This window comes from Microtus oregoni, unplaced genomic scaffold (assembly GCF_018167655.1).
Source record: "Microtus oregoni isolate MIOR12 unplaced genomic scaffold, Mior012 000031F_ref0000149, whole genome shotgun sequence".
Classification (NCBI taxonomy): Eukaryota; Metazoa; Chordata; class Mammalia; order Rodentia; family Cricetidae; genus Microtus; species Microtus oregoni.
In genome coordinates, this window is record NW_024543090.1 from 26,856,812 (window position 1) to 26,882,800 (window position 25,989).

Genomic DNA, 25,989 nt, shown 5'->3' on the forward strand with positions numbered 1-25,989 from the left:
AAGGACATCTTCTTTGCACAAAAATAGGTTCGTTTCTCAGAAAACACTCTCCCTACTTAGTCTTTCTGCCTAGACACAAGCAGTTTAACTCAGACACAGCTCACACTTGTGATTTTGGGTATGTGGGATGCTAATATTCAATGAGGCAATATGGATATTGAGGAGGAAAAAAAATATTACACCTCAGCTATCCTAACCAGCTACTGTCTGTAAGGCTGGGCAGAATCCAAGCAATCAGAAAACTGAAACAAAAGCCATGCTAATCTAATCTAAACTCCTCTCTCTCCCTCTCTCTCTCTCTCTCTCTCTCTCTCTCTCCTGTAATGAGAACCAAACCCAGTGGCCTCGCACATGCTAAGCCAGCGTTCTGCTGCTGAGCTGTATTCCAGCCTTTAAACTCAACTCTATTTTCTGTAAGCATAAAGCCTAGAATGAGAGTCCAATCTTTTCTAATCATTTTATTAGTGTGTGTTGGTGGCACGGGAGAGCCACTGCCCTCGAGGACTCTCAGCAGCTGTGGCTGCCTGGACACGACCTATCCGCGAGCAAGCCAGTCACCCTGAAGCAGGAAGAAGAGGGGTGCTTCCTAGGTCCCCACTCTCAGCTGAGGAGCTGCTCATGGCTGATGACTTTTGGGGAGGGAGAGTCAGTTTCCTTTCAGGGCATGCACGGGCCCTGGAACACCAGTGCCTCAGTGGACAGTCCTACACCCATGAGCTTATGGCCAGCACAGACTGGACTCCGTGGCTTACTTAATAAAATAAATAAATAAATGAAAACAAGAAACAGAGCATCAAGTTGGAATGGATCTAGGAAGCACAGAGGGGAGGAGTAGGGAAGACAGATATGATCAAAATACATTATATGCAAGTTTGAAATTCTCAATTAATTGAAGTACCATTTTTTTAGAGATGAAGATAAGTTTCTAAACAGTTTCATAGTGGCTACTTTGTACTCTAAAACTGGGTAAATACTAAGGACGCCAAGTAAATCTCAGACATTAGTGACAATGTAAATATACTGGTTCATTAATTTTAACAAATTGTTAATAGGGAACATGGGAGCTGAGTATACTGAACTGTGTAAAATATACATCTCTATTTCTAAAATCTTCTAAAAAGAAAAAACTATCTAAAAAAGAAATAGTGGTATCTGAATTAAAGTTTTTACTCCTGAAATTTAAAGTTTTCAGATCTTCTAAATGTTAGAATATTGTAAATGTGTAAAGAGAGAATGCACAAATCACTAGGTAGATTTATTTTTAACAATATAAATGGAACTCCTGAGGAAGAATATATTATATATGTACTTATTGTAACAATATACATATATTTTATGTACATGTTTTCATATCTAAAACCTCACCTATTTAAATAATTCCCACTTCTGTAGAAATGGAAATTATAACTATAACAGGTAAAGCTTTGTAAGAAACAAAATACACACAAAGTTCTCTGATACATGATGAGGTGAACTATGAGCCCTCCGTTCACTCAGCAAGCAAATGAGGCCTCCACAGTTCCTCTTCTGACTGAAAGCAGGCCACTGAAATAGCACTCTGTGCTCCCAGAGGAGGTCAAATCAGAGAGCAGAGAGGTGCCTGTAATAATTTTCTCGCCAGGCGGTGGTGGCGCACGCCTTTAATCCCAGCACTGGGGAAGCATAGGCAGGTCCATCTCTGAATCTGAGGCCAGTCTGGTCTACAAAGTGAGTTCCAGGACATCCAGGGCTACACAGAGAAACCCTGTCTTGAAAAAAATAAAATAGTAATAATAATAATAATTTTCTTCCCTTCTTCAAAAGGAAAAAAGTCAGAATAGTGACCATTCTGCCTAAGACTCACGACACCCTATGGTAACGGGGGTTCCCTGAAACCCAAATAGACTGCAGTCCCTTATGAAGTGTGCTGAGAAGACCAAAGGAAAACGGCATTCCACTTGTTAAATGTTTATTATTTGAGCTTTGCAGCCAACTATAATAATGGAGAGAGGAAGCGTCTGCAAGCTGTGTACAGATTACTATAAAATAAAACATTGAGCTAAACCCTTCAACTTTACTAGGCAGTAGCAGAAGGGGGGGGTGGGAGTGGTAGTAAAAGCTGGGAGCCACTGATACCTGGGTCAGTGATTTGGAAGCAGCTCAAGAAAAAGGGTAATCACACAGGGAAGAGCCTCCTTTAATTCGACAATCAGGTCACTGGAAGAAAAGCACCAATTTCTTCTCTCCTATGTCCTTGAAATTTGACATGAGACTGCTTATCAAAGACGGTAGATCAACTATCAACCATTAGTGAGAGATGATGTCCTCTGGACAATGTATTTATTGATGACTTCCAGAGCTCTCACCAGCTACCTGAAGAGGCCTAACATAACATTACTGCAGCCATGACAGGCTGTGGACTAACAATACTGGGACTAGGCCTCACCCTTACAATAACCAGGAAAAGCACAAACTGTACCCTGCGGAGGACCAATAAGAATAGAGACAAACAAGTACTACATGCTCTAGAACATTAAGAATAGCCTACTTAACTTGTGTATAGGCTGCCAATTTCCTTACAGCAACACCAGTACTAATCCCTGTTTGACAAGACTCCTGTTGCCCCACTCCAGGCCATCAGGAGCTCAACCCCCATCTGAATCCAGAATCCACCCGCCCCATCCTTTACTCCTTAAAAACCCTGCCTCAAACCGAGCTCAGGCCTCTCCCTAATCCAACCACTGTGTCAGGACAGACGGACAGCCCGAGCTGGAGCTTGCAACAAAGGCTCTGTGCTCTTGCACATGAACTTGGACTCCTGGTGCTCTCTGGGGGGCTCATGATGCAGGCATAACACTACCCACTCCAATTCAGTTACGTCCTCTACTTTCCCAACTGCGTGGGTCAGCCATTTCTTCATAGAAATGATGAAATGCCTTGACCTATTAAATAGAGGAATGTACATTAGAATTACTACATCGTGGCAATGAAGTTATGTAAATAGAAATTACAAGAGTAGCTGGGCATGGTAGTGCAATGTCAAAAACCCCAGTACTTGGGAGTCCAGGGCAAGATTGTACATTTGAGGCCAACCTGGGATACACAGCAATATCCTACCTCAAGGAACAAAACAAAAACCAAAAGGTACAAAAGACAGAATTTGTTTTAATGGATAAAGATGAAGTATGTCTATTGAAAGGGTTCAACACGCATGTGCTCATCACTCAGCTCCAAGGCCAACCACAGTACAAACTGAAAAGTAATACGACCTGGAGAAAACTATTTCTGAGTGAACTATATCCTTAATTGTCAATAAAGAGAAACAAAGAAGAACGAAGTTTAAAGTAAAAAGGCTTGACTATCATGTAAATATGAACAAACAGGAGACTACATGAGGCCTGAAGATTTTTTAATTCAAGTCCTGGTGGCACCATTGACAACCTGAGCCAAGTGACTCACCTTTCTGTGCTCCAGTAAGGCCAACATTGTCACAAAACTGAGGATCAAAATGCTTTAAAACGTATGTGTTGAATTCAAAGTTGATAAATGTAAAATCTGATCAGTGGCACATTTTAACCAGTCATCTCTAAGATAACAGAAATGGCTATTATTTTAGTACCTAGTAAGTCCTAGGACGTATTCCAGGAGACTCACACTCATTGTCTGTTTTAATTCTCACTTTAAGTTCCAAGAGAGTGCAAGCTTGATTAAAAAGTAAAAATAAAACAACAACAAAAAAAAAAAACAAGCCCAGAGAAAGTTAAAAAGTTGGCGTAAGGCCATTTACCTAGCAATAAAAGGCAAAGCTGTGGTCCATAGCATCCTGGATCTGACACCTACACTCTTTCCCTAGTTCCTGAGAAATCATTTGGCACTGACAAGCAAGGAGGCATTCACAGCAAAGTATGTTTTCAAGCCGACTACATATAGCTTCAAATTTGTAAGTACCTAGGGATAAAACTAATAATATGCTCCTTTTGTGTTTGCCAACTACAGTGGAAGCCTTTGTTCAACATCACGTGACTGGGTCGCAGTACTCATACTGAGAGCCACTGTGCCACTGCTGGGCTTTCCACACCCCTCTTCCGAAGGCTGAGCGGATGGCAGTCCCCCCACTTCATCCGAGCCACGCTGACCTCCATTAGCAAACCAGGTAATTAACAGGATGGAAAGACACATGGGGTCCCATGGCCCTAGCCAAGAGCCCGAGGATGACCCCGCCAAAACATCAGTCTAGCTCCGCTATTTTCTTCTCGGCTTTCCTCTAGGCTGTCATCTGTAGAGGTGAGAGCCCCAGAAGACAAGACGCTCAGGTAAACGTTCCTAAGCTGAACAACAGCATTTCGTATGCAGGATCACCCTATTACTTTAGACTCTGATCCGTGAAATCCATCCATGGCCAGCAGTAGCTCTACACGGCAATGGCAGTGTTAAAATGCAAGCTTCCCAAGGCCACTATGGGTGAAGCTGTCAGGAGACTTAGCTTTGTACTCAATTGCTTAATACTTGAGACACAATCCGTACTAAACAACTCAGTAACGACAGTGAACACAGCCAATGCTGGTGAAGGCCAAATGCTGTTCCGTAACACTTTCTTCCAGAGGCGGAAGCACAGTCAGTGATACAGCACTTTCTGAGAATGAGCGAGGTCCCAGGCTCCATTCTTCAGCAAAAGCAGCACCTGCTTTAGCCTAACCCAATCTCCTGACAGTACTCCATCTCTCATCTCCAACTCAGACCAGTCAAGGCCAGCACTGACCAAACAGCACTTGGTTGCTTATTGGCTATGTCTCCTTTCTCTGGCCTGGCAAACTGTGAACCCAGGGAAAAGACAGTTTCTAACTGACTTTTTGTAGCTTATTTCAGGACCTCACAAAGTGCCTTCCATATAGCAAGGATGCAAAGTTCACCAAGTGTATCTGCTGAAACCCTATAACTAACCCTGCAACTCTCTCCACTCCTTCCCCATCACCCTTGCCCACATGACTAATAAAATATCTACAATAACAGTAGCAAAAAAGAACCAATTTTTTTGGTTTTGTTTTGTTTTTTAGTTTCTCGAGAGTCTGCGTAACCGCCATCCATGGTTATCCTGGAACTCACTTTGTAGACCAGGCTGGCCTTGAACTCACGGAGATCTGCCTGCCTCTTCCTCCCAAGAGCTGGGATTAAAGGTGTGTGCCACCACCACCCAGTAAGAACCCATTTTAAAAGTGAGATCTCAAGACTGGAGAAACAGTTCAGTGGTTAAGAGCCCTGCCCGGGTTCGGTCCCCAGTTCCACGTGGTAGCTTACAACCATCCCTAACTCCAGTTCCAAGGGATCTGACCCCCTTCTAACTTCTACAGACACCAGCATAAGCCCATGCATACATGCAGGCAAAACATGCACAACAGAAATAAATGTAAAAAAAAAAAGTTATTTAAGATCTCGGTAAGATTTAAAAAAGAGTGTAAGGTCATTGCTCCGCTTATTTTCTCACAGATGACTGATTAGTGCAAGACAACTGCTTTTCACACACAAAGCTAACATTAAAAACAATAGGCATCCACCTCACTGTATATTTGTGAGCATGTGTGTGGTCTGTGCTCATGTATGCACACGGCGTGTGCTCCCACACTTCTGCTTTATCGCTCTCTCCTTTATTCCCTTGAAACAAAGTCTCTTAGTGAATCTGAAGCTAGGCAGGGCGGCCAGCAATTCTTAGTTATCCTCCTGTCTCAACCTCCTACAGTGCTGGGTGCTGGGGATTTGAACTCAGGTCCTTATGCCTGCAGAGCATGCTCTATTACCCACTGAGCCATCTCCCTAGCCCCATAGTCCGCTTATTTTAACTACATAATCCCCTCCTTCTATAACTGGTGTCTATCTACATGATGAGGACTACAGACACATATTAATACTTCAGATTTCTGTCCCTTTGATTTTCTGTCATTTATATTTCATTAAGAGTTTCTAAAACACACTGTCCCATAGTCAGATCTTTACACGCATGGTGCCACCCATGTCCCATGCCTCCAGCACCAGTTTTATTAAGAGTCTTCTATGGTAAACTATCCATGCGGTACCTGTTAGCTTTGGATTGCTTCTGATTGGCTTTTGTAATGCCCAAGTCCACACACGATTCAGTGAGCTCTACATTTAGGTCTCCTTCTGAGTCGCCTGGAAGCACTCCGAGGTCGGCAGCAGACTCATACAGAGAAATCTCATCTTTAAGTGCTGTTAATTCCTCCTGCAGCAAAGTCATCAGAAAGAACTTCCATTATCTTCCTGGATAACAAAGTCAGTCATCCCATGTTTACTTAACTGTAATGATCGGCAGAATGCAGAAAAGTCTCAAATATATTCTTAACATTCATTCTAAATAACTCCAGGAAGGCCAGTTCTTGCCCTATTTTCAAATAAGTCAAATTAATGAGGAAGCAAAGGTGGGGAGATCTTTCCACAATCCTTATATTTACAAAAACTCCTTAGCTGGGATACCTCTGGTGTCCTGGCCTCACTACACCAAAGGACAAAGTAGATAGCTCAGTCAGGGGCATGCTACGCTCTGCCTGCAGCAGTGTGCCATGCTCTGACTGCATCATCAACAGGCAGAGCACTTCCTTCAGCAGAGGCAATGCTGAAAGTCCTCTCCAGCATCCTCCTTACTGTCAGGGAAATTAAGATGGTGGAGGATGTGAGAAAAAAAAAAATCACATCCCAACTAAATATTCCCCACACCTGTAGAATCGCCAGTCCCCGGGAAACACCTGCAGACCATAGATGCCCTGGTCCCTAGGATACCTCTGCATAGGCAGGAGAGACAGTGGACAGACTGGCAGGAGGAAGCAGAGGTCTGGCTCTGCAGTTGATCAGAACTGGACTGGAACACCTTGGTCTACCAAGCAGCGGTGTGGTATGGGTGAGATCCTGAAAACCTTTCCTGGTCTGAAGGTCCAGCCACCCTTACTACACAGAGAAATCTACAATACAAAAAAGGTGCTATAGCATTGCCCAGGTCTCTTCTGAGAGATCGCACTCACTTGCAAAGCCTTATTCATGCTCTCACTTAGGACGTGGGCCTTCTGTGCTTGCTGCAACTGTAGCTGTAGCTGAACCACCTCCTGCATGGAGCCTGCAAGATAGAGTCACAGGATATGTGATGTGGAATATTAATTTAAGATGTGTTATATTTATTTATGTTATGGAACATTTATTTAATGATGCAAAGACGTGTTGCATTCTTTTATGTTACATTTGGAACTCTGTGAAGCTGTGTTACTGTGCCTGCCTAAAACATATGATTAGTCTAATAAAGAGCCAACAGCAAGGCAAGAGAAAGGATAGGAGGAGCTGGCAGGCAGAGAGAGTAAAGCGAAAGAGAAATGTGGGAAGAAAAACTGGAGGCAAGAGAAGGAGAGTGGGACATCGGGGGCCAGTCATCCAGCTACACAGTCAGTCATGGAGGAAGAAGTAAAGAAAGGTAGATAGAATGGAGGAAGATAAAAGCCCAGAGGCAAAAGGTAGACAGGGTAATTTAAGTTAAGAAAAGCTGGCTAGAAACAATCCAAGCTGAGGCTGGGCATTCATCAGTAAGAATTAGCCTCCATGTGCTTTTATTCAGGAGTTGGGTAGTGTGATCCCCAAATAAAGAATAGGAGCCAAAAGAGTAAGAGTGGAGGACTGGGGAGATGGCTCAGAGGTTAAGAGCATTGCCTGCTCTTCCAAAGGTCCTGAGTTCAATTCCCAGCAACCACATGGTGGCTCACAACCATCTGTAATGGGGTCTGATGCCTTCTTCTGGCCTGCAGGCATACACACAGGCAGAATATTGTATACATAATAAATAAAATATTAAAAAAAAAGAGTAAGAGTGGAAACCAACCAACAACTACATGGAACTGAAAAGAGACAAAGTCAGATCTACAGAACCAGGAGGCACTGAGGCTCCAGGTGGAATCTGCTCTGCTATGGTTTACAGCCATGCAGACAGAGAGCCACGGAGACCTCAAAGACCCAAGTCTGGCCCATGTGTTTCTGAGATTTAGTTCTCAAGGAGCTCAAGGCCTGGGAACTGGAGTGTTGGATCCTGTAAGCCTGATCAGCCACTGCCACATCTACAAACCAAAGCAGCCTGGAAGTCATCTAGTGGGCACACAAGGTTCTAGCTCACACAAGTCAAGAAAGATCTACCCTACCATTTCTGCCCTCCAATTAAACTGTATCTTGCTATCTTTTTTTTAAAATATTTATTTATTATGTATACAATTTTCTGTCTGTGTGTATGCCTGAAGACCAAAAGAGGGCGCCAGACCTCTTTACAGATGGTTGTGAGCCACCATGTAGTTGCTGGGAATCGAACTCTGGTCCTTTGGAAGAGCAGGCAATGCTCTTAACCACTGAGCCATCTCTCCAGCCCCTTGCTATCTTTTTAAATGCTTTTATTTCCAATATCTCCATCTACACATGGAAAAGCAGCACACTACAGCTGTATTTCTGAATTTTAGCAAACTACTACTTTAAAGTTGTGTGTCTATGTGTGTATACATGCATCCACAAAGGCCAGAAGGGGGTGTCAGGTTCCCTGGAGCTGGAGTTACAAGTAGGTGTGAGCCCCGTGGGTGCTGGGACCTGAATTCTAGTCCTCTGCAAGAGCAGGAAGTACTCTCCACCTCTGAGCCCTCTCTCTAACCCCAACGAACGAATATTTTAAATGTACTAGGAGTCTAGTTCAGAGGTTCAGAGGGCCATTTGAAGGTTTCTTTGAATGAAAACAGCCCTCTCAGAAATAGCTGAGGGAAATACTCACAGTCTACGAGGCTGCTTTAGAAAATCTTAAGAGTCAAGGGAAAGACTCACCAAGTCATGGCAAGGGGGAAAATGGATCTGTAGCTAAGCAGAGCCCAAACAGGACAGGGTCCAAGGTGGCCCCTCAGCAAGCACACACACATCCATAGGCAGCCTTTAACTTCAGTACCTTCCCTGTACAATTACACTACACTCGCACACCAATCATCTAACTGGTTCATAGGCCAAAATGTCACTTGTATGTTAGTTCATAAAAAAAAAAAATCACTATTTTGTTAAGCAAAAAATAGGATGATTTTGTCTGCTCAATAGTCTGTGTATCAACACTGACATTTTATTATCTTTAACATCATCTATAAAAATAATAATTAAAAGTACCACTACCATGAAAAGCATAGGAAGCATGTTTCAAATACAACAGAGGCCACACTAGAAATCTTCACAGTGACAAAAATGTAACTCTCAGCTCAGGTAAGTGACTCACTGCAAGGGGATAAAGAACTGGAGAATAAACAAAATGACAATTATTTAATCATATATTTTTGGGGGGTCAAGAAGAGGCAAATACAGTGAGGCCTTATAGTCAAAGGAGGCTGAGGGCAGAACTTCGTCTTTGGAGCAGAGTGCCCTCCTCGCATGTGCGTCCCTTTCCTCCGCTGGAAGCAGTGCCAGGCATCACAGCCCAGGTTTCTCAGAGGAGGAGTACTGGAGGTTTTTATTTGGAATGGACACTTGTTTGTATTTTCCAGACTGTGTAATAGACATGAACCAGACCTTTAGTACAAACTAGAAGAAACTGGTCACTGGTGCGCTTTTCTGTCTCTTCTGGCTTTTTACAGTGCAGGGATTCAGGCTGCTGAGATGACCCAGTGATCTTGCAGTGCAATTCGTGGCATGCAGTGGTGGCAAGACAGCCTGCGCTCGAGCTCCAGACTGTGAGGCTGTCTTCTGCATGCACCTCCTACACACCACACACGCAAGGACAGTGAGTAGAGTAAAACTGCAGTTTAGGAATCCAGCTACGTGCTGTGCTGTGCAATTACACTGTGTGAAGATGTGTCGCTGTGACTGGTTCCATACAGAGTCAATGGCCATTAGCTAGGCAGGAAGGGTAGGGAGGACTTCTGAGGACAGAGAGACTTCATAGAGGAAGAAAGGTTGAGTCGCCAGCCAGATGTGCAGGAAGCGGGATGGGCAGTGCAGACTAAAGGTAACCAAGCCACATAAGTACATAGGTTAGGTTAAAGAATATAGGTTAAGTTACAAGAACTAGTTAGGAACAAGCCTAAGCTAAGGCTGAGCTTTTAAATTACTAAGAAATCTCCGTGTCACCATTGGTGAGCTGGCAGTCCGAACGAGAAAGCTCATCTTCCCTGCACACATCGCAGGAGCCTCTGGGGACCCACAGCACGCACCTGACTGCAGCAGGTGGGCGCACTGCTTCTGGCTGTCCTCCAGACTTCTCGCCAGCCTGTTAATGAGCTCAGTCTTTTCCAATTTGACAGCTTCTTGATTCCTCTCCAGTTGCTGCACGTGATCCTTTAAACGGACGCAAACGCTTTCCTAAACCAAAGTCAGCAAGTCATTTTCACAATCAGTTTTAGTAGAAATTAAACAAAGTGTCAAATTTAAAATCATCATCTGGTGCGATAATCTCTTGTCCAGGGGGAACCTGTACACGGGGGAGAACAGGAGAGATGTGACCTGGGGAAAGGCCCGGCTAACAAAGGACACCCGCAAGCTCCTGTTATTCTAAAACCAGATTTTACTCATGCCAAAGGAAACATATTACAGTCCTGTGCATTTTATGCTGTGTTAACACATACATACAAATGTAGGGAAACCACTTTGAGTCATGGAATCCGTATCCTCAGACAAGGCAACAGATGAACACATGGAAACTCTATTCTGAGCAGCCAAAGGCTCATTCTGTTCAGGGCAGCCAAAAATAATCTTTCCCTCCTCTGAGTTTCTTTTAAATTTGATCTGTTTCTCTTATATTCCTCTTTCTACCTTTTACACATCTTATTTCCCTTGTCTCCCAAGGCATCTCTGGAATATGTTAGGCATGACAAGCATTATAATGAATACTTCTAATAATGATAAGAAAGACATAACTGTTGAGTGTGACTGCATGAGGACACATAAGAAATAGACACCGGGGGACAAGGATTGGAGAGAGAAAGATACTGTGCAAACATTTCTCCAAAAAGAAAACCACACAGGCGTGTGGAGCCCAGGCAGAAGAAACCATCACTGTAACAACCATTGCTTCTCACCTAAAAGCCACTCAGGCTGAATGTCAATCAAAGCATGGAAGAGGCAGGCAAATCAGTGTGGCAATGGTCTTAAACTTCCTGAGAAGCCCTAAGAAAAGCACTAGCAAGAGCTCCGAAGTAAGGAGAATACATGGGCCTTTGGTACCAGGTACCCAAGTACAACCTAAACCTTAATATCGCTCTCAACACAATTTCAGGGATGCCCAAAATGCAAATAATACAGGAGTGTCCCTGTGCAAAGGAAAGGGGCACTGAAGGCTCTCGTTTTGCTGTAAAATTCCTGTGAATTTTCTATGCTATGTCATAATGCAGCTGTGTTTGCTTTAAACTCTTTCTACCAGATTTTGAGCAAAATGAAGCTTCTGGACAGCGGTCCGTGTTTATTTAGTGCTGTGAAATTCTTGGCATGCTGCTGCTGGTTCCCAGGCCAGCTTGGGAAGCTCAGCACTAATGAGCCAGCATAACCTGGCTGATGCGCCATGAGTTAACAGGATGCAGCACAAAACTTGTCATGAAAGGGTGGCCAGACACTCACAATCATATTTAGAGGTCACAATAGGCTTGAATTGTTACAATGTTGCATATCGAGTCTTCTCTACATTGAAAATCTGATGTTTAAGGAAAGCACTAAGTTAATAACATGCTATAACCATGTATTTCTCAAATTGCACTAGGTACACAGACATTCAAAAAGCTGTGTCCGAATGCTGCTTCACCCAGAACATGCAAATACTTGGCCTCTGTGCCAAATTCACTTTCAAGGCACAACTAACACCCATTTGTGGTTTAAAAGAAAAGTCTTAAGAACTTTCTCAACTTTTCTTTAAAAAGAGAAAGAAATCTAAATCTAGTATATATACTGGGAACCTAGAAGCTTTCCCACAAATACAAGGACCGGGGAAGGGAGTCCCTTCTCGCCTCTGAGCACCATGTTGAAAGTTCTCGCCAATGAACGATGGTGAGAAAAAGGAATAAAAGGAACACAAACTACAGAGAGGAGAGTAAAACTCTGTCTACGGACGACATAACTGCTGCACAGAAGGTCAGAAGGGGAAACCTACTAAAATTGCAGCTAATGGGGGAAAATCACCTTCCTCTACATCACAATGATCAAGTAGAATTCGGAATTTATAAAAAAGCCATGCCATTTACAATACCACTCCAGAACTGAGGGTCTCTAGAAGAAATGTAAGACACATGGAGAGCTAGTTGGGCAAAACTGAAGAAATTAATAGAGAGCTAGACAGCTGTAACAGCTCTCTATGCTTACAGTGGGAACACTCACTAGATAGCTGTAACACCAGATAACCGGAACAGCTCTCTATGCTTACAGTGGGAACACTCACTAGATAGCTGTAACACCAGATAACCGGAACAGCTCTCTATGCTTACAGTGGGAACACTCACTAGATAGCTGTAACACCAGATAACCGGAACAGCTCTCTATGCTTACAGTGGGAACACTCACTAGATAGCTGTAACACCAGATAACCGGAACAGCTCTCTATGCTTACAGTGGGAACACTCACTAGGTAACTGTAACACTAGGTAACCAGAACAGCTCTCTATGCTTACAGTGGGAACACTCAGCCGTGGTCGAGATGCCACTTGCTCCCAGTGAGACTTACAGAGCCCATGTACCCTCAGCAAAGTAGCAAGTTACTTCGTGGGTGTCAACAACCTGAGTATCTTAAGTTTATATAAAGGGTTCCACACATCACCACCATTCTGTGAGCATGTTGAGAATGAAGGCACTAATCACTGATGTGGGAGTGTCATATATCAATCTGTTGATTTCATTGGTTAAGCAATAAAGAAACTGCTTGGCCCTGTGGGTGGAGTAAACAGAACAAAATGCTGGGAGGAAGAGGAAGTGGGGTCAGTCTCGACAGCTCTCCTCTCTGGAGCAGACGCCTGAGAGAGACGCCATGCCCTGCTCCCAGGATGAAGCTCCGACCCAGGATATGGACATAGGCTAGAATCTTCCTGGTAAGCGCACCTTGGGGTGCTACACACAGATGATTAGAAATGGGCTAAATTAATATGTGAGAATTAGCCTAGAAGAGAATGGGCCAAGCAGTGTTTAAATGAATACAGTTTGTGTGTTGTTATTTCAGGGCATAAGCTAGCCGAGCAGGCGGCTGGGGTGCTAGGAACGCAGCCCCACCGCCCTTACTACTACAGATTGGCGCCCACGTGGACAACTGAATCCACAGAAAGCCTGAAAAAGCTTGGGAAAGAGTAAAGCATGTTTTCTTGATAGTGACAATTTCTCGGATCTACTCTGCTTGCTAGAGGCAAGCAAGCGCCTCATTTAATAGAGGCTTCCTGACTCAGCTTTAGCTGCAAAACCCTGCAGCTCATTAAGAGGTCCTGCCACGAAACACTTAGATGGTGTTGACGAAAAGCTGAACGCATGCTTTTCGGTTTTCAGCCGTAGCAGGAAAAAAGCTGCACCGTTTAAAAATGCCGGCTTTCTGGGCTGTCCTGCCAGGGCAAACTCTGACTCTTTTACACAGGCAGTTCATGCCGTTTGCAAGCACAGGCTGCTTAAGCTCGCCTGCTGACAGGGACATTGAAACACTGTAGGCTTGTGGCACTGAATGCGGCTCTGGCCGGTACCTCAGCCACAAGGCTGGAATGACAGAAAGCTAAGGAATGGGCTACATCTAGCCGGCAAAGCCACGCCTTTAATCCTACTGATATTGCTTGGTAAATTAAAGGCTCTTGTGGTCAGAAAAAGAGAGATATACAGTAAAGAGAGATTCAAAGACAAAGAAAATTTCTAAATGGTTTACTGTGTGTTAAAAATATGTGCAAGCTAAAAGTTGAAGTTCTTAAAGTAAGAAAAAAAGGAAGAGAGTTGTTGTGTGTGGTACACACCTTTAATCCCAACACTTGGTAGGCAGAGGGAGATAGACCTCTGTGACTTCAAGGTGTGGTAGCACACGCCTTTAATCCCAATGCCTGGGAGGCAGAGACAGGCAGATCTCTGAGAGTTCAAGGACAGCCTGGTCTACAGAGTTACTTCAGATCAAAGATACAGAGAACCTATCTCAAAAAGCAAAGAGTTAAAAGTAAAAATAAACAAAATAGAGGTTAAAACAAAGCTGCACAAAGATGGAAAATACACAGAGAATTTTGATACTGTATGCTATTATGCTCTCTTTAAATTATTTAAATGCTGAGGAAGGAGCAACAGATGCTAAAAGATATTTATTTAAAAATTCTGCTGAGCTAATCCAACATAGATATTTTGGCGCCTTGACTTTGAAATTTGGATCTAAGGACATGATGCTTTGGAAAGGAGTTTCTTATTTTGTTTTCACAGAGGATGAGACGCTGTTCATTTCTTCTATTCCGATTTGGTATGATGGACCACATCCTCCTGAAGGGTTGGTGTGAACACCTTCAGAAAATTGCTTCGCTCAACTGCCAACTGAGATGAAGCTAGCACACAGGTTATACCATGAAAGACCTAATTAATGACGCCCCCATTCAGCAGGAAGCAGTTTGGAGAGAAATAACTGCGCCCATATTCCCAAAAAATGTTTATAAATGTTCTTTTACATTTAAAGGGGGATATGATATAGATATGAATAATTTACATTAGTATAGATTTTGCTTTATTGATAGAGATTTAAGGTCAATTTTGTTATATGTATAAGTGTTTCTGATTTTGATTAAGGTATTGTGATTGTGTAGTTCATTTAAATATGTACTGTATAATTAAGAAATATAGGTTGTTAATGGATAATCATCGATAATAGTAAAGCTTGTAGTCATGTTAGTTAGATTTTCTAGATATATAGAGATATATTTTAGATAGACGTTCTTCATGTCTTTCAAAGATTACAGAATAGGACATTTAATGTTTTAATAACTGAGGACTTTTCATGACAATGAGACACTCTGCTCCTGGCAGCACCAATGTACTTCAAGAGGAAGATGGGCATCGAAGAGGCACCTCATGGAGTTTGATAGCCATTTGGGCAAGAAACTACTCTTGCCTGGACTATTGCATAAACTGGACACAGAGAACCCACAGAGAGAGGACTGCTGAACTTGCCTAAGGTGAGATGATCTTTCGGGGTTCCTGATTCATTTTGAAAGAGTCTGTGAGACATTCTGCAGGACACAACAGATAGTGACTGAACTGACTTTGAAATTTCCTGCTTCGTGGAAATGTCTGCTGGATACTATGGGCCTGAAGGCTGAAGATGGATGCCCCAACGGTACAAAAGAACTTTGGGTGACTGTCCAGGCAGCGAGATGTCTCTGTCATTTCTAGAGTTTGAAAGTTGCTTATTTCTTGTTTGCTTAGGTAATATTGTATCTTTCTGGAGTCTTTGGAGTTGAAGAATAGTTAGTTATAGTTATAGTTTTCCTTAGTTATGATAAAGATAAAATAGATATAAATATTGTAATTTTACTTGATAACTGTTTTGTTATATGTAATTTTGCTATGTTAAAGTTAAAGCCTTCTTTTTTGTTTAAACAGAAAAAGGGGAAGTGATGTGGGAGTGTCATATATCAATCTGTTGATTTCATTGGTTAAGCAATAAAGAAACTGCTTGGCCCTGTGGGTGGAGTAAACAGAACAAAATGCTGGGAGGAAGAGGAAGTGGGGTCAGTCTCGACAGCTCTCCTCTCTGGAGCAGACGCCTGAGAGAGACGCCATGCCCTGCTCCCGGGATGAAGCTCCGACCCAGGATATGGACATAGGCTAGAATCTTCCTGGTAAGCGCACCTTGGGGTGCTACACACAGATGATTAGAAATGGGCTAAATTAATATGTGAGAATTAGCCTAGAAGAGAATGGGCCAAGCAGTGTTTAAATAAATACAGTTTGTGTGTTGTTATTTCAGGGCATAAGCTAGCCGAGCAGGCGGCTGGGGTGCTGGGAACGCAGCCCCGCCGCCCTTACTACTACAAATCACAGCAGCAGGAGGTCGAATCATGGGAAATTCTTTCTCCTTCCCTCACTTTGGGTGTGAACTCGCTCTTGCAGCGCTCTTCCGATTAGGAACGCCAGCTGGATTAGAAAATAATTCAGAGCGGGCACAAGCAATTGACTCCTTACAGCAAATCCTGCTGAGCCAACTGATAACAAGTTTACAAAGGCGGGACCACAAAAACACTCCCAGGATGGCGGGAGTCGCAGTAAATACAGCTCATGGTTTAGAATCTGAAGCCCACTCGGCACAGAACCAAGATTCTGTTCTGTCTTCTAGGCTAAGGTCCCTCTTTTGTAGTGGTGATTGGCAGGCATGGGGACAGATAAAGAAGTCAGAGGCACAGGCTTTGACTCATCAGCTGTCTTGCAATAACCAAAGACCAGAAGGAACTAGTTGTACCAGGGAGGTTGTCCTGAGAGCCATTTTGGGGTCTGCCAACATTTGTACCAACCATTCCTACAAGAAAGGTTTTTAAACACACTAGGGATTCCTCGCACCCATCCCAGTGAGATAGTGTGAACTCAGCAGAGGAATGCTCGCCAAACACCCACAGGAGCTGACAAACTCCAGTTTCCTAAATCTGCCAAGGACCATCAATGGCTGTGCCACCACTGTGTTCATCAAAGGTGACATGAACAAATAAACATGAACTGCCTTCTAAGTATACAAAAGGTCACTGAGATGGAGCAACTTTGGGTGTGTGATTTTTTTTTTTTGGTACAGTTTATTTAAAAATTCCTTAGAGAATTGGCAAAAAAAAAAAGGTAAAATAACAAAAAGACTGCACCCTAAATTCTAGTTAAGTTTTTATAATTTCCTTATCTTCTTCCATGGTTGGGCATAACCTTTATCTTTTCCCATTCCTAGAAACCCTTCATTATGGCCAAACTCACAACATTTTCTATGTAAAAGGAAGAAAACAATAACTGAATAAAACACATAAATACACACAAAAATAAAAAGGACTGGGTTTGCATTGGAAGATTTCTGGCCCAACATGCACCAAACCTGGGGCATAACCCAGCATCTCACAAAAGAAGCATGGTGGTGCAGGCCCATAATTCCAGCATCTCACAAACAGAACATGGTGGTGCATGCCCATAACCCCAGCATCTCACAAACAGAACATGGTGGTGCATGCCCATAACCCCAGCATCTCACAAACAGAACGTGGTAGTGCATGCTCATAACCCCAGCATCTCACAAACAGAGCATGGTGGTACAGGCCTAAAACCACAGCATCTCACAAACAGAGCATGGTGGTGCATGCCCATAACCCCAGCATCTCACAAACAGAGCATGGTGGTACATGCCCATAACCCCAGCATCTCACAAACAGAGCATGGTGGTGCATGCCCATAACCCCAGCATCTCGCAAACAGAGCATGGTGGTGCATGCTCATAACTGCAGCACTCAGAAAGCAAAGGCAGGAGGACCCGGAGTTCAAAGTCACCCTGAACTACTTAGCAAGTTTGAGGACAGCTTGGGCTACATGAGACTGAGTCATAAAAAAATAAATAAATAAAATGTATAATATAAAATAGAAATAATAATGGAATAAGATTTTACACAAACAATTACTCTGCCATACTAGGTCTACCAAACAAGGGAAAAGGCAGAGTCAGCCATGGAAGTTGGAGATAACACAAATCAGAATGAACTTTGGGTGTGGGAGGCTTGTCATACCCTCACCTTAGTTTCTTCTCCTTTTCTCTTGGGTTAAATTAGTTCTCAGATTACATTAGGAAAAATTCATCCCGAAACTCGGTTCACTTGATACACTCTGAGCTTCCAATACTTACTCCTTCTTAGACACAAACATAAAAGTTGACTATGAAATATGTTCAAGTTTAGACTCACAAGCAATTTATTTGGGTCAGACTTCCTTTCCCTATTTTACACAGACTGAGTGTCCCGCATGGGAAACATTTCAATGTATGTTGGGATGAGACTCAAGGTTAAACATGAAATTTATTTAATGTTATTAATGTCTTAGTCAGGGTTCCTACTGCTGTGATGATACACCATGACTAAAGCAACCTGGGGAGGACAGGGTTTATTGGCTTACACTTCCACATCACTGTTCATCATCAAAGGAAGTCAGGGAAGGAACTCAAATAGAGCAGGAACCTGGAGGCAGCAGCTGATGCAGAGGCCATGGAGGAGTGCTGCTTGCTCCCATGGCTTGTTCCTCATTGCCCAGCCTGCTTTATGGAACCCAGGACCACCAGCCCAGGGTTGGCCCCATCCACAATGGACTGAGCCCTCACCCATCAGTCAATAATTTAAAAAATGTCCTACAAGCCTGCCTACAGCCTGACCTCACAGAAGCATTTTCTCAATTGCAGTTCCCTCCTCTCAGATAATTCTCGCTACATCAAGTTGACATTAAAAACTAGCCAGGACATAATACACTCGGTTCAAAGACTTTTCTTATACAATACTGTCAGCCATCAGAATACTGGCTTCCAGATATCCAACTTGTATTCCCAAAAGAAACATTTCTCTACACTCTTTATGTAGCGGTGAATGTTCAGAGATCTACAAAAGACTCTCATGTCAACCTCAGGTTCTGGCCAGTGGCAGTACACCCATTCCTTTCAGTGGACATTTATCTATGACAATGTGAATATGTATAAATATTATCAAAAATAAAGTTGGACTAACACTTTGAGGTCTGAGAAGGTACCAATCAATCCTACAAGAACAGTACCCAAAATGAGGGTTTCAGACATATTCATGATTTAAAAAAAAAAGAGGAGGGGTTGTGTGTGTGGAGAGGGAGGATTCAGCTACTATACAATAGATTACACCTATTACTAGCAGCAAAATTTCTAAATGGGGGACCACAAAGTATCAGTTACAAAAATGACCAGCTTTACTCGATGGACAGTTGTTCATCAGGAGTCATCTGACCTGCTCCTGAAGTGCTGTTCGGGTAGCATCCAAATTCTTCTGTAAGGACAGCATCTGCTCTTCATACTTCTGTGTGAGGCCCGTGACGATGTTCTCGTGCTGCTCTTTGGCTCGCTGAAGAGACTCAGGATGATGGAGCTCCACCAGTTGCTGTTTCAGGTTTTCCAGAGTGATTTCAGTTGTTCTGGCCTTCTTGGTCAACTAGCAAACACACACAGGGTACCCATGTTGATAGCATCTTAACTCCACTCTGTAAGACTGTCCCGGATGCTACTCACAAGCCCACGGTTGCTAGGAACAATTCCTCACTGACAACTAGACTGCGCACTTATATGCAGAGGGTAAATGAGGATCCCAGAGAGCACAGTGGCCCTGCTGTGATCAGTCCTAGCATCGCTTGCATGGCTCTATAAGCAAGGGGAGGGGGCACGACCCATTGTAGGGTCACAGAAAAATGTGCTGCCCCTCCATAGACTGCAAATGGTTACTTATCAAATAAAAAGGGTTTTGGTTTTCTTTTTTGAGACAGGATTCCATCTCTGCCCAGGCTCAAGTGATTATCGTGCCTCAGCCCCCTGAGCAGCTAGGACTATAAGCACATGCCATCACATCCCAGCATAAAGAGTTCTGAAGGCAGAGCTGATACTGTGGGTAAAATAACAACCCACGATGGTTTCCTAATGCCCTAAATCTGTGATTATGAAGGCTTTACAACAAGAAAGAATTAAAGTTGTGGATGGAATTAAAGTTACTAACCAAATAACCTTGAAATAAGGAGACTCTGAAGGAACTGTTTGGCTCAAGATCATTACAAGTCAACAGCTGATTGCATCACCTTGGGCAAGTTCTTGGCCCTTCTAAGACCTGCATGACACATGCATAAGACAGTAATATCCAGTGCCTTTCTAGTCAGAATTCCAATTAGAGTTCTGTTTTATAAAACATTAAACATTGGGGGGCTGGAGAGATGGCTCAGAGGTTGGGAGCACTGGCTGCTCTTCCAGAGGTCATGAGTTCAGTTCCCAGCAATCACATGGTGGCTCAGCAACCATTTATAAATGAGATCTGGTGCTCTCTTCTGGCCTGCAGGCATGCATGCAGACAGAACACTGTATATATAATAAATAAATAATTTTTAAAAATCAAAACAAAAAAACAAGGTGATGGCGCATGCCTTTAATCCCAGCACTCGGGAGTCAGAGGCAGGCGGATCTCTGTGAGTTCTAGGCCAGCCTGGTCTACAAGAGCTAGTGCCAGGACAGGCTCCAAAGCTACAGAGAAACCCTGTCTCGAAAAACTTAAAAAAAAAAAAAAAAATTAATGAGGGAAATTTTCAAAATTTTTTGAATAGGGATAACTGTTGTTTGCCAATTTTAAAATACACCATAAAGCTACCATCATGACAGCATTCAAAAAGGAACAGAAAAATATGTAAGAAGAAAAATTTTCTACAAGTTAATTTAAACAGCTCACTCAGCATACACTGACACCAGCTGTAAGCCAAATACTGGCCTAAATGGCAGAGCTACTGATGGAGGAAGGTCATTGGCTAATAAAGGCACTGCCCTGGCCCATTTTATTGGTTAGAGGATAGGTGGGAGGAGAAAACAGGACAGAACACTGGGAGGAAGAGGAAGTGAGGTCGGAGTCTCCACAGCTTTCCTCTCAGGAGCAGACGCCTGAGAGAGACGCCATGCCCCATGAAGACCCAGGATGGACTAGGCTAGAATCTTCCCGGTAAGACCGGTTCTCACAGATTATTAGAGATGGGTTGATCAGGATGTGAGAATTAGCCAGTAAGGGCTAGGGCTAAAGGGCCAAGCAGTGATTAAAAGAATACAGTGTCTGTGTAATTATTTTGGGCATAAGCTAGCCAGGCAGACGGCCGGGGGTGCTGAGAACGCAGCCACCGCCGCCCTAATTATTACAAGCTACAAGCATGAGGCTAGTCCAATGATGCTTTCAAGGTATTCTCCGTCTTTTATATGAGTATAAAAGACTAAGAAGCTGTTAGTCAGATGCCAACAGCCATGGACTAGGCATTCCCGAGAAGAGGCAGTGTGCACAGGCATACAAAAACAAGACCGAGGAGAGAAGAGATGACCCATGGACAGAAGGTCACCTTGTCACACAGGTGAAGTAGCTCGTGCAAAGCCTTTAAGTGGTAAGAGACTAACAGAATTGGAACTATATCTGGAATTACCCAGGTGGCCATAGGAGCATCTGCAGAAAGGGTAAATCAGAGCACTGAGAGACTTTTGCAGTGAGGACATAAAATCCAGAAAGGACAGAAATGCTGGCATCCACCGAGGAGAACTGCCATCACCTCCTGGACCCACAGGTGAATTCAGGTGGCTGGCAGAGCATCTATGGTGCAAAGTTCTTCTGAATGTAGTCTTATATAAACTAAAAAGGTTTTGTTCTTTTAATTTTGTTCACTTATTTAACCTGTCAGTGTTTTGTCCACACGTATGTCTGTGAGCCACATGTGCCTGGTGCCCACAGAGGTCAGAAGAGGAAGTTGGATCCCTGGGACTGAAGACAGGTTGCTGCAAGCTGCCATGTGGGTGCTGGGAACTGCACCCTCATCCTCTAACGAGCAGCCAGGGCCTTAACTGCTGAGCCACCACTCCAGTCTCCAAACTAAAGCTGCACTGAATAAAGCTATAGTCTTACCTTTTCTTCGCTGACTTTGAATGCTTGAATTTGGGTCTCTAGTGCTTTTATCTGTGCTTCAAGCTGGATCTCCCTTTCCTTTCCATTCTGAAAGAGTTTCTGGGATTCCCTAAGGCTGAGGGTCAAGCCATCCTTCTCATCTGGAACATGAAAGATATTTACATATATACTGTCACTACTGTGGGACCATAATTGTCACAACCTCTATGAGATCTATACCTGAATGAAAATCAACTCAGAAAATTGAGTTTTAGTTGCTTTAGAAAAAAAAAAAATTATTAAAAAAATTGACACCAAAAATAATTCACAGAACCAACTACGCTGCCTTTAATCCCTTATTGGATCCCTTCATGGCAAAAAGATTACCAATACTTCCAGCATCTGTTCACAAGAGGTTACAGATACAAGCTCGTGCCAATCAAAATTGTACCCTAGAACAGATCATAGTGGTACACACCCGTGACCCCAGTACTCAGGAACTACACAGTGAGCAGTACTGATCCCGGTACTCAGGGACTACACAGTACTGATCCCAGTACTCAGGGACTACACAGTACTGACCCCAGTACTCAGGGACTACACAGTACTGACCCCAGTACTCAGGGAACTACAAAGTAAGCAGTACTGACCCCAGTACTCAGGGACTACACAGTACTGCTGCTGGTACTCAGGGACTACACAGTGAGCCTGCATACACTACTCACAGAAGTGCAGCCTGGGCCTGGGATCTCCTACAACTCACGTGCGCCCTCTCCCCGTGTCAAATGAGGGCATTGGAAATGAAAAGCACAAGGAGTTAGAAAAGAGTAAGATGAATTTATCAGAAGCCAGCAGCCCTGCTCTTTTGCATCACAAAAAGCTCCAAGGGGCTCCGAGCCAGCGCTGCCTCACCTTGGATGATGAGAAGCTGGTGGTTCAGATACCGAATCTGGCGTTCACTCTCATTCAGCTTTTCAACTAAGCTGTCCAGCTGTCTCTCCTTTGCTTTGTTAAGAACCTGGAGTTGAATAATATGTATATTTTCTGCAGAGTCTGCTTTGGAATTAGAGACAATTTATTAGATAAAAAACATACTAAAATATAAGTCTGTGATTAGCTAGGGTAGTGTATTTCAAGCTTTTTGAACTATCATGAAACCAGTGAATGCCGACTATCGTCCTTCTGAACAAGAAGACAGATGCTACAGAATGTATCGGAGAGCATGGGGGAGTGAGGATATGCATCTTGTTTGGCTTTGGTCTCATTGACATGAGTGGACTCTACTGCAGGACAACTACACGCTTTACTATGGGTCACCACCAGGAAGGAAAGGCCTCTGGGTTCAGGTTAAACACGAACTCACTACCTGTGTGGACAACTAACACAGCTGCAATGAAGAAACGTGCTCTCGTCAGACACAAACACAGAGACTGCTATGACACTATCTGAAAAGAACACTGCTAGATATATTGTCAAAGTATCCTCTTTAGCCGAAGGGTAAAGACATTGTTTTATGTTTATACTGGCACATAGCAGCTATATTCATTAACTAATAACAAGAGGAATGAGCTCTGACATCTTCATCAGAAACAAAGTCACTATAGAGAATATTTAAACTGGTGGAAAAAAATGACAGGTATAAGAATAACACTTCATTTCCATAATGACATTCTTCATTTCCCACTAGACTAATGCTTCTGGAAGCTTATGATCAATAAATACACATTAAAAATTTTTAATATTTATCAACAAAATAATTTATACTCTTTTCTAAATTAAAACAACAACAACAACCACAAAAAAAAAAACAAAAAAAAAACTTAAGTCCAGGCCTGGTGGTACACGTCTTTAATCCCACCATTCAGGCAAAGGCAGACAGGTGTCTGTGAGTTCAAGGCCATCCTGGTCTACGTATTGAATCTTTAGTCTCCAGGGAGTGGCACTATTTGAAAGAACTAAAAGGACTAGGAGGAGTGGCCTTGTTGGAAGAAGTGTGTCACTGGGGGTGGACTTGGAAGTTTCAAAAGCCCATGTGAAGTCCAAAGTCAGTTTGCCTGTTTGTGCCTCCTTTCTCTTTGCCTAAATATGGATCCAGTGCCAGTCTGCAGGCTGCCATGTTCCCTGCCATGATGATAATGGACTAAACTTCTGAAACTGTAAGCCAGTCCCAATTATATGCTTTCTTTTACAAGAGCTGCCTTGGTCATGGTGTCTCTTCACAGCAATAGAACAGTGACTGAGATGGGAGCAAATAATATATAACTAAACCTGAGATCAACATCAATTCTGAATATAATAGCAGATTTGTCCAATCATCACATAAAAAAATATAAGAGTAAAAGAAACATTAAGAAATTAATAACTGATTCATTAAACACATGTCTACAAGTGAGAAACTCAAGACTGGTGAGATAGTGTATTTGTGTTCCAAAGCAGATGAGAAACTCTAAGTTCAGGGTGACTCAAATATTCAGTGCTAAAACTTTCCTCTGACATTTCAATTTCAAATAATGCTACATTAGAGGACATAGCACAATGGATTCCAAAGAAGTAGCTATGACTTCTTATTTTATCTTCCCTACAAACACTTTCTCTTGAGAGATGCTGGGAATGAAAACAAGGGCCTTACAAAAAAACACACGTCCCCTACCGTTGAGCTGCAACCACAGCCCTTGGCATTTTTGAGACAGGGTACAAGGTCTCACCAGGCAATGTAGGCTGACCTTGAATGCCCTCACAGCGTGTACAGGCTGGCCTTGAATACCCTATCTACACAGGCCGACCTTGACCTTGAATACCCTCATTGTGCATGTGGGCTGACCTTGACTTTGAATGCCCTCACTGTGCACACAGGCTGACCTTGACCTTGAATGCCCTCACTGTGCACACAGGCTGACCTTGACCTTGAATGCCCTCACTGTGCACACAGGCTGACCTTGACCTTGAATGCCCTCACTGTGCACACAGGCTGACCTTGACCTTGAATACCCTCACTGTGCACATGGGCTGACCTTGACCTTGAATGCCCTCACTGTGCACACAGGCTGACCTTGAATGCCCTCACTGTGTACACAGGCTGACCTTGAATACCCTCACTGTGCACACAGGCTGACCTTGAATGCCCTCACTGTGCACACAGGCTGACCTTGAATACCCTCACTGCACACAGGCTGGCCTTGAATGCCCTCACTGTGCACACAGGCTGACCTTGAATGCCCTCACTGTGCACACAGGCTGGCCTTGAATACCCTCACTGCACACAGGCTGACCTTGAATACCCTCACTGCACACAGGCTGACCTTGAATACCCTCACTGCACACAGGCTGACCTTGAATACCCTCACTGCACACAGGCTGACCTTGAATGCCCTCACTGTGCACACAGGCTGACCTTGAATACCCTCACTGCACACAGGCTGACCTTGAATGCCCTCACTGTGCACACAGGCTGACCTTGACCTTGAATACCCTCACTGTGCACACAGGCTGACCTTGACCTTGAATGCCCTCACTGTGCACACAGGCTGACCTTGAATACCCTCACTGCACACAGGCTGACCTTGAATGCCCTCACTGTGCACACAGGCTGACCTTGACCTTGAATACCCTCACTGTGCACACAGGCTGACCTTGAATACCCTCACTGTGTACTCAGCCTGTCTTGACTGCTCTATGCACTTAGGCTGGTCTCAGCTGGTGCCAGATCCTCCTGTCGTTCCTCCTAAGATTATAGGTGAACCACCACTTACTAGTTTAATAAACTATATATTTTAAAATAAATAATAAAGTGCTTATTAGTTTGCTCATAAATATCTCAGTATATACATTTACTATAAGGAAATAAGGGCTCTTTTAAATGTCATCATTTCTATTATCATTATTTAAAAATGTTAATTCTATAATGTAAATATAAACATTCACTAAGTGTTCAAAATTCCCCGATTATGTTAATATAGCTGGGTGTAGTAATACAGCTCTAAGCAGGAGGATTGCCAAGGGTGTGAGGCCAGCTTGGGCAACACAGCAAGGCTCAAAAAAACAAAACAGTAACAGTCAAATAAACAAATATAAACAGAATACCTACTTTCATTGGCTCCTAAAAATTGTTGCTGCAGGCCATCAAACATGTCACTTGCTGCTATCTCCTGGGCTGGTGAGCTAGTGCTCTGGCCGGAAGACTGGAATGGTTTATAGATCACTTTATACGGCTCCAAAGCTTGACAGCTGGGTCCCTCAGATGAACCAAATTGCTATTAAAAGATGACAAATAAAATTAACATTACAATTTGGCTTTTCTTCCAAAAGTCCTCTACTAGGCACCCCCCTCCACCTTCCAAGTGCTGGAATACAGATGTGCACCATCAGACCTGGCTTATACTATACAGGGGATTGAACCAAGAACCCCATGCAT

General features: G+C 43.3%; 1 protein-coding gene across 2 annotated transcripts in view; it reads right to left on the minus strand.

The window, feature by feature from the left end:
• Cep152 (centrosomal protein 152) overlaps positions 1-25,989 on the minus strand; it is a 65,552-nt gene that overhangs the window by 33,401 nt on the left and 6,162 nt on the right. The window contains exons 6-12 of one of the 2 annotated variants that reach the window (XM_041678931.1): positions 25,663-25,828; positions 22,491-22,631; positions 21,600-21,739; positions 18,924-19,124; positions 10,185-10,332; positions 7,005-7,096; positions 6,048-6,211 (exon numbers count right to left, since the gene is read on the minus strand). In XM_041678931.1, the coding sequence (XP_041534865.1) occupies positions 6,048-6,211; positions 7,005-7,096; positions 10,185-10,332; positions 18,924-19,124; positions 21,600-21,739; positions 22,491-22,631; positions 25,663-25,828 (1,052 nt within the window). Of the gene's footprint in view, positions 1-6,047; positions 6,212-7,004; positions 7,097-10,184; positions 10,333-18,923; positions 19,125-21,599; positions 21,740-22,490; positions 22,635-25,662; positions 25,829-25,989 lie in introns of both variants that reach the window. The other variant, XM_041678930.1, reaches the window with a different exon arrangement.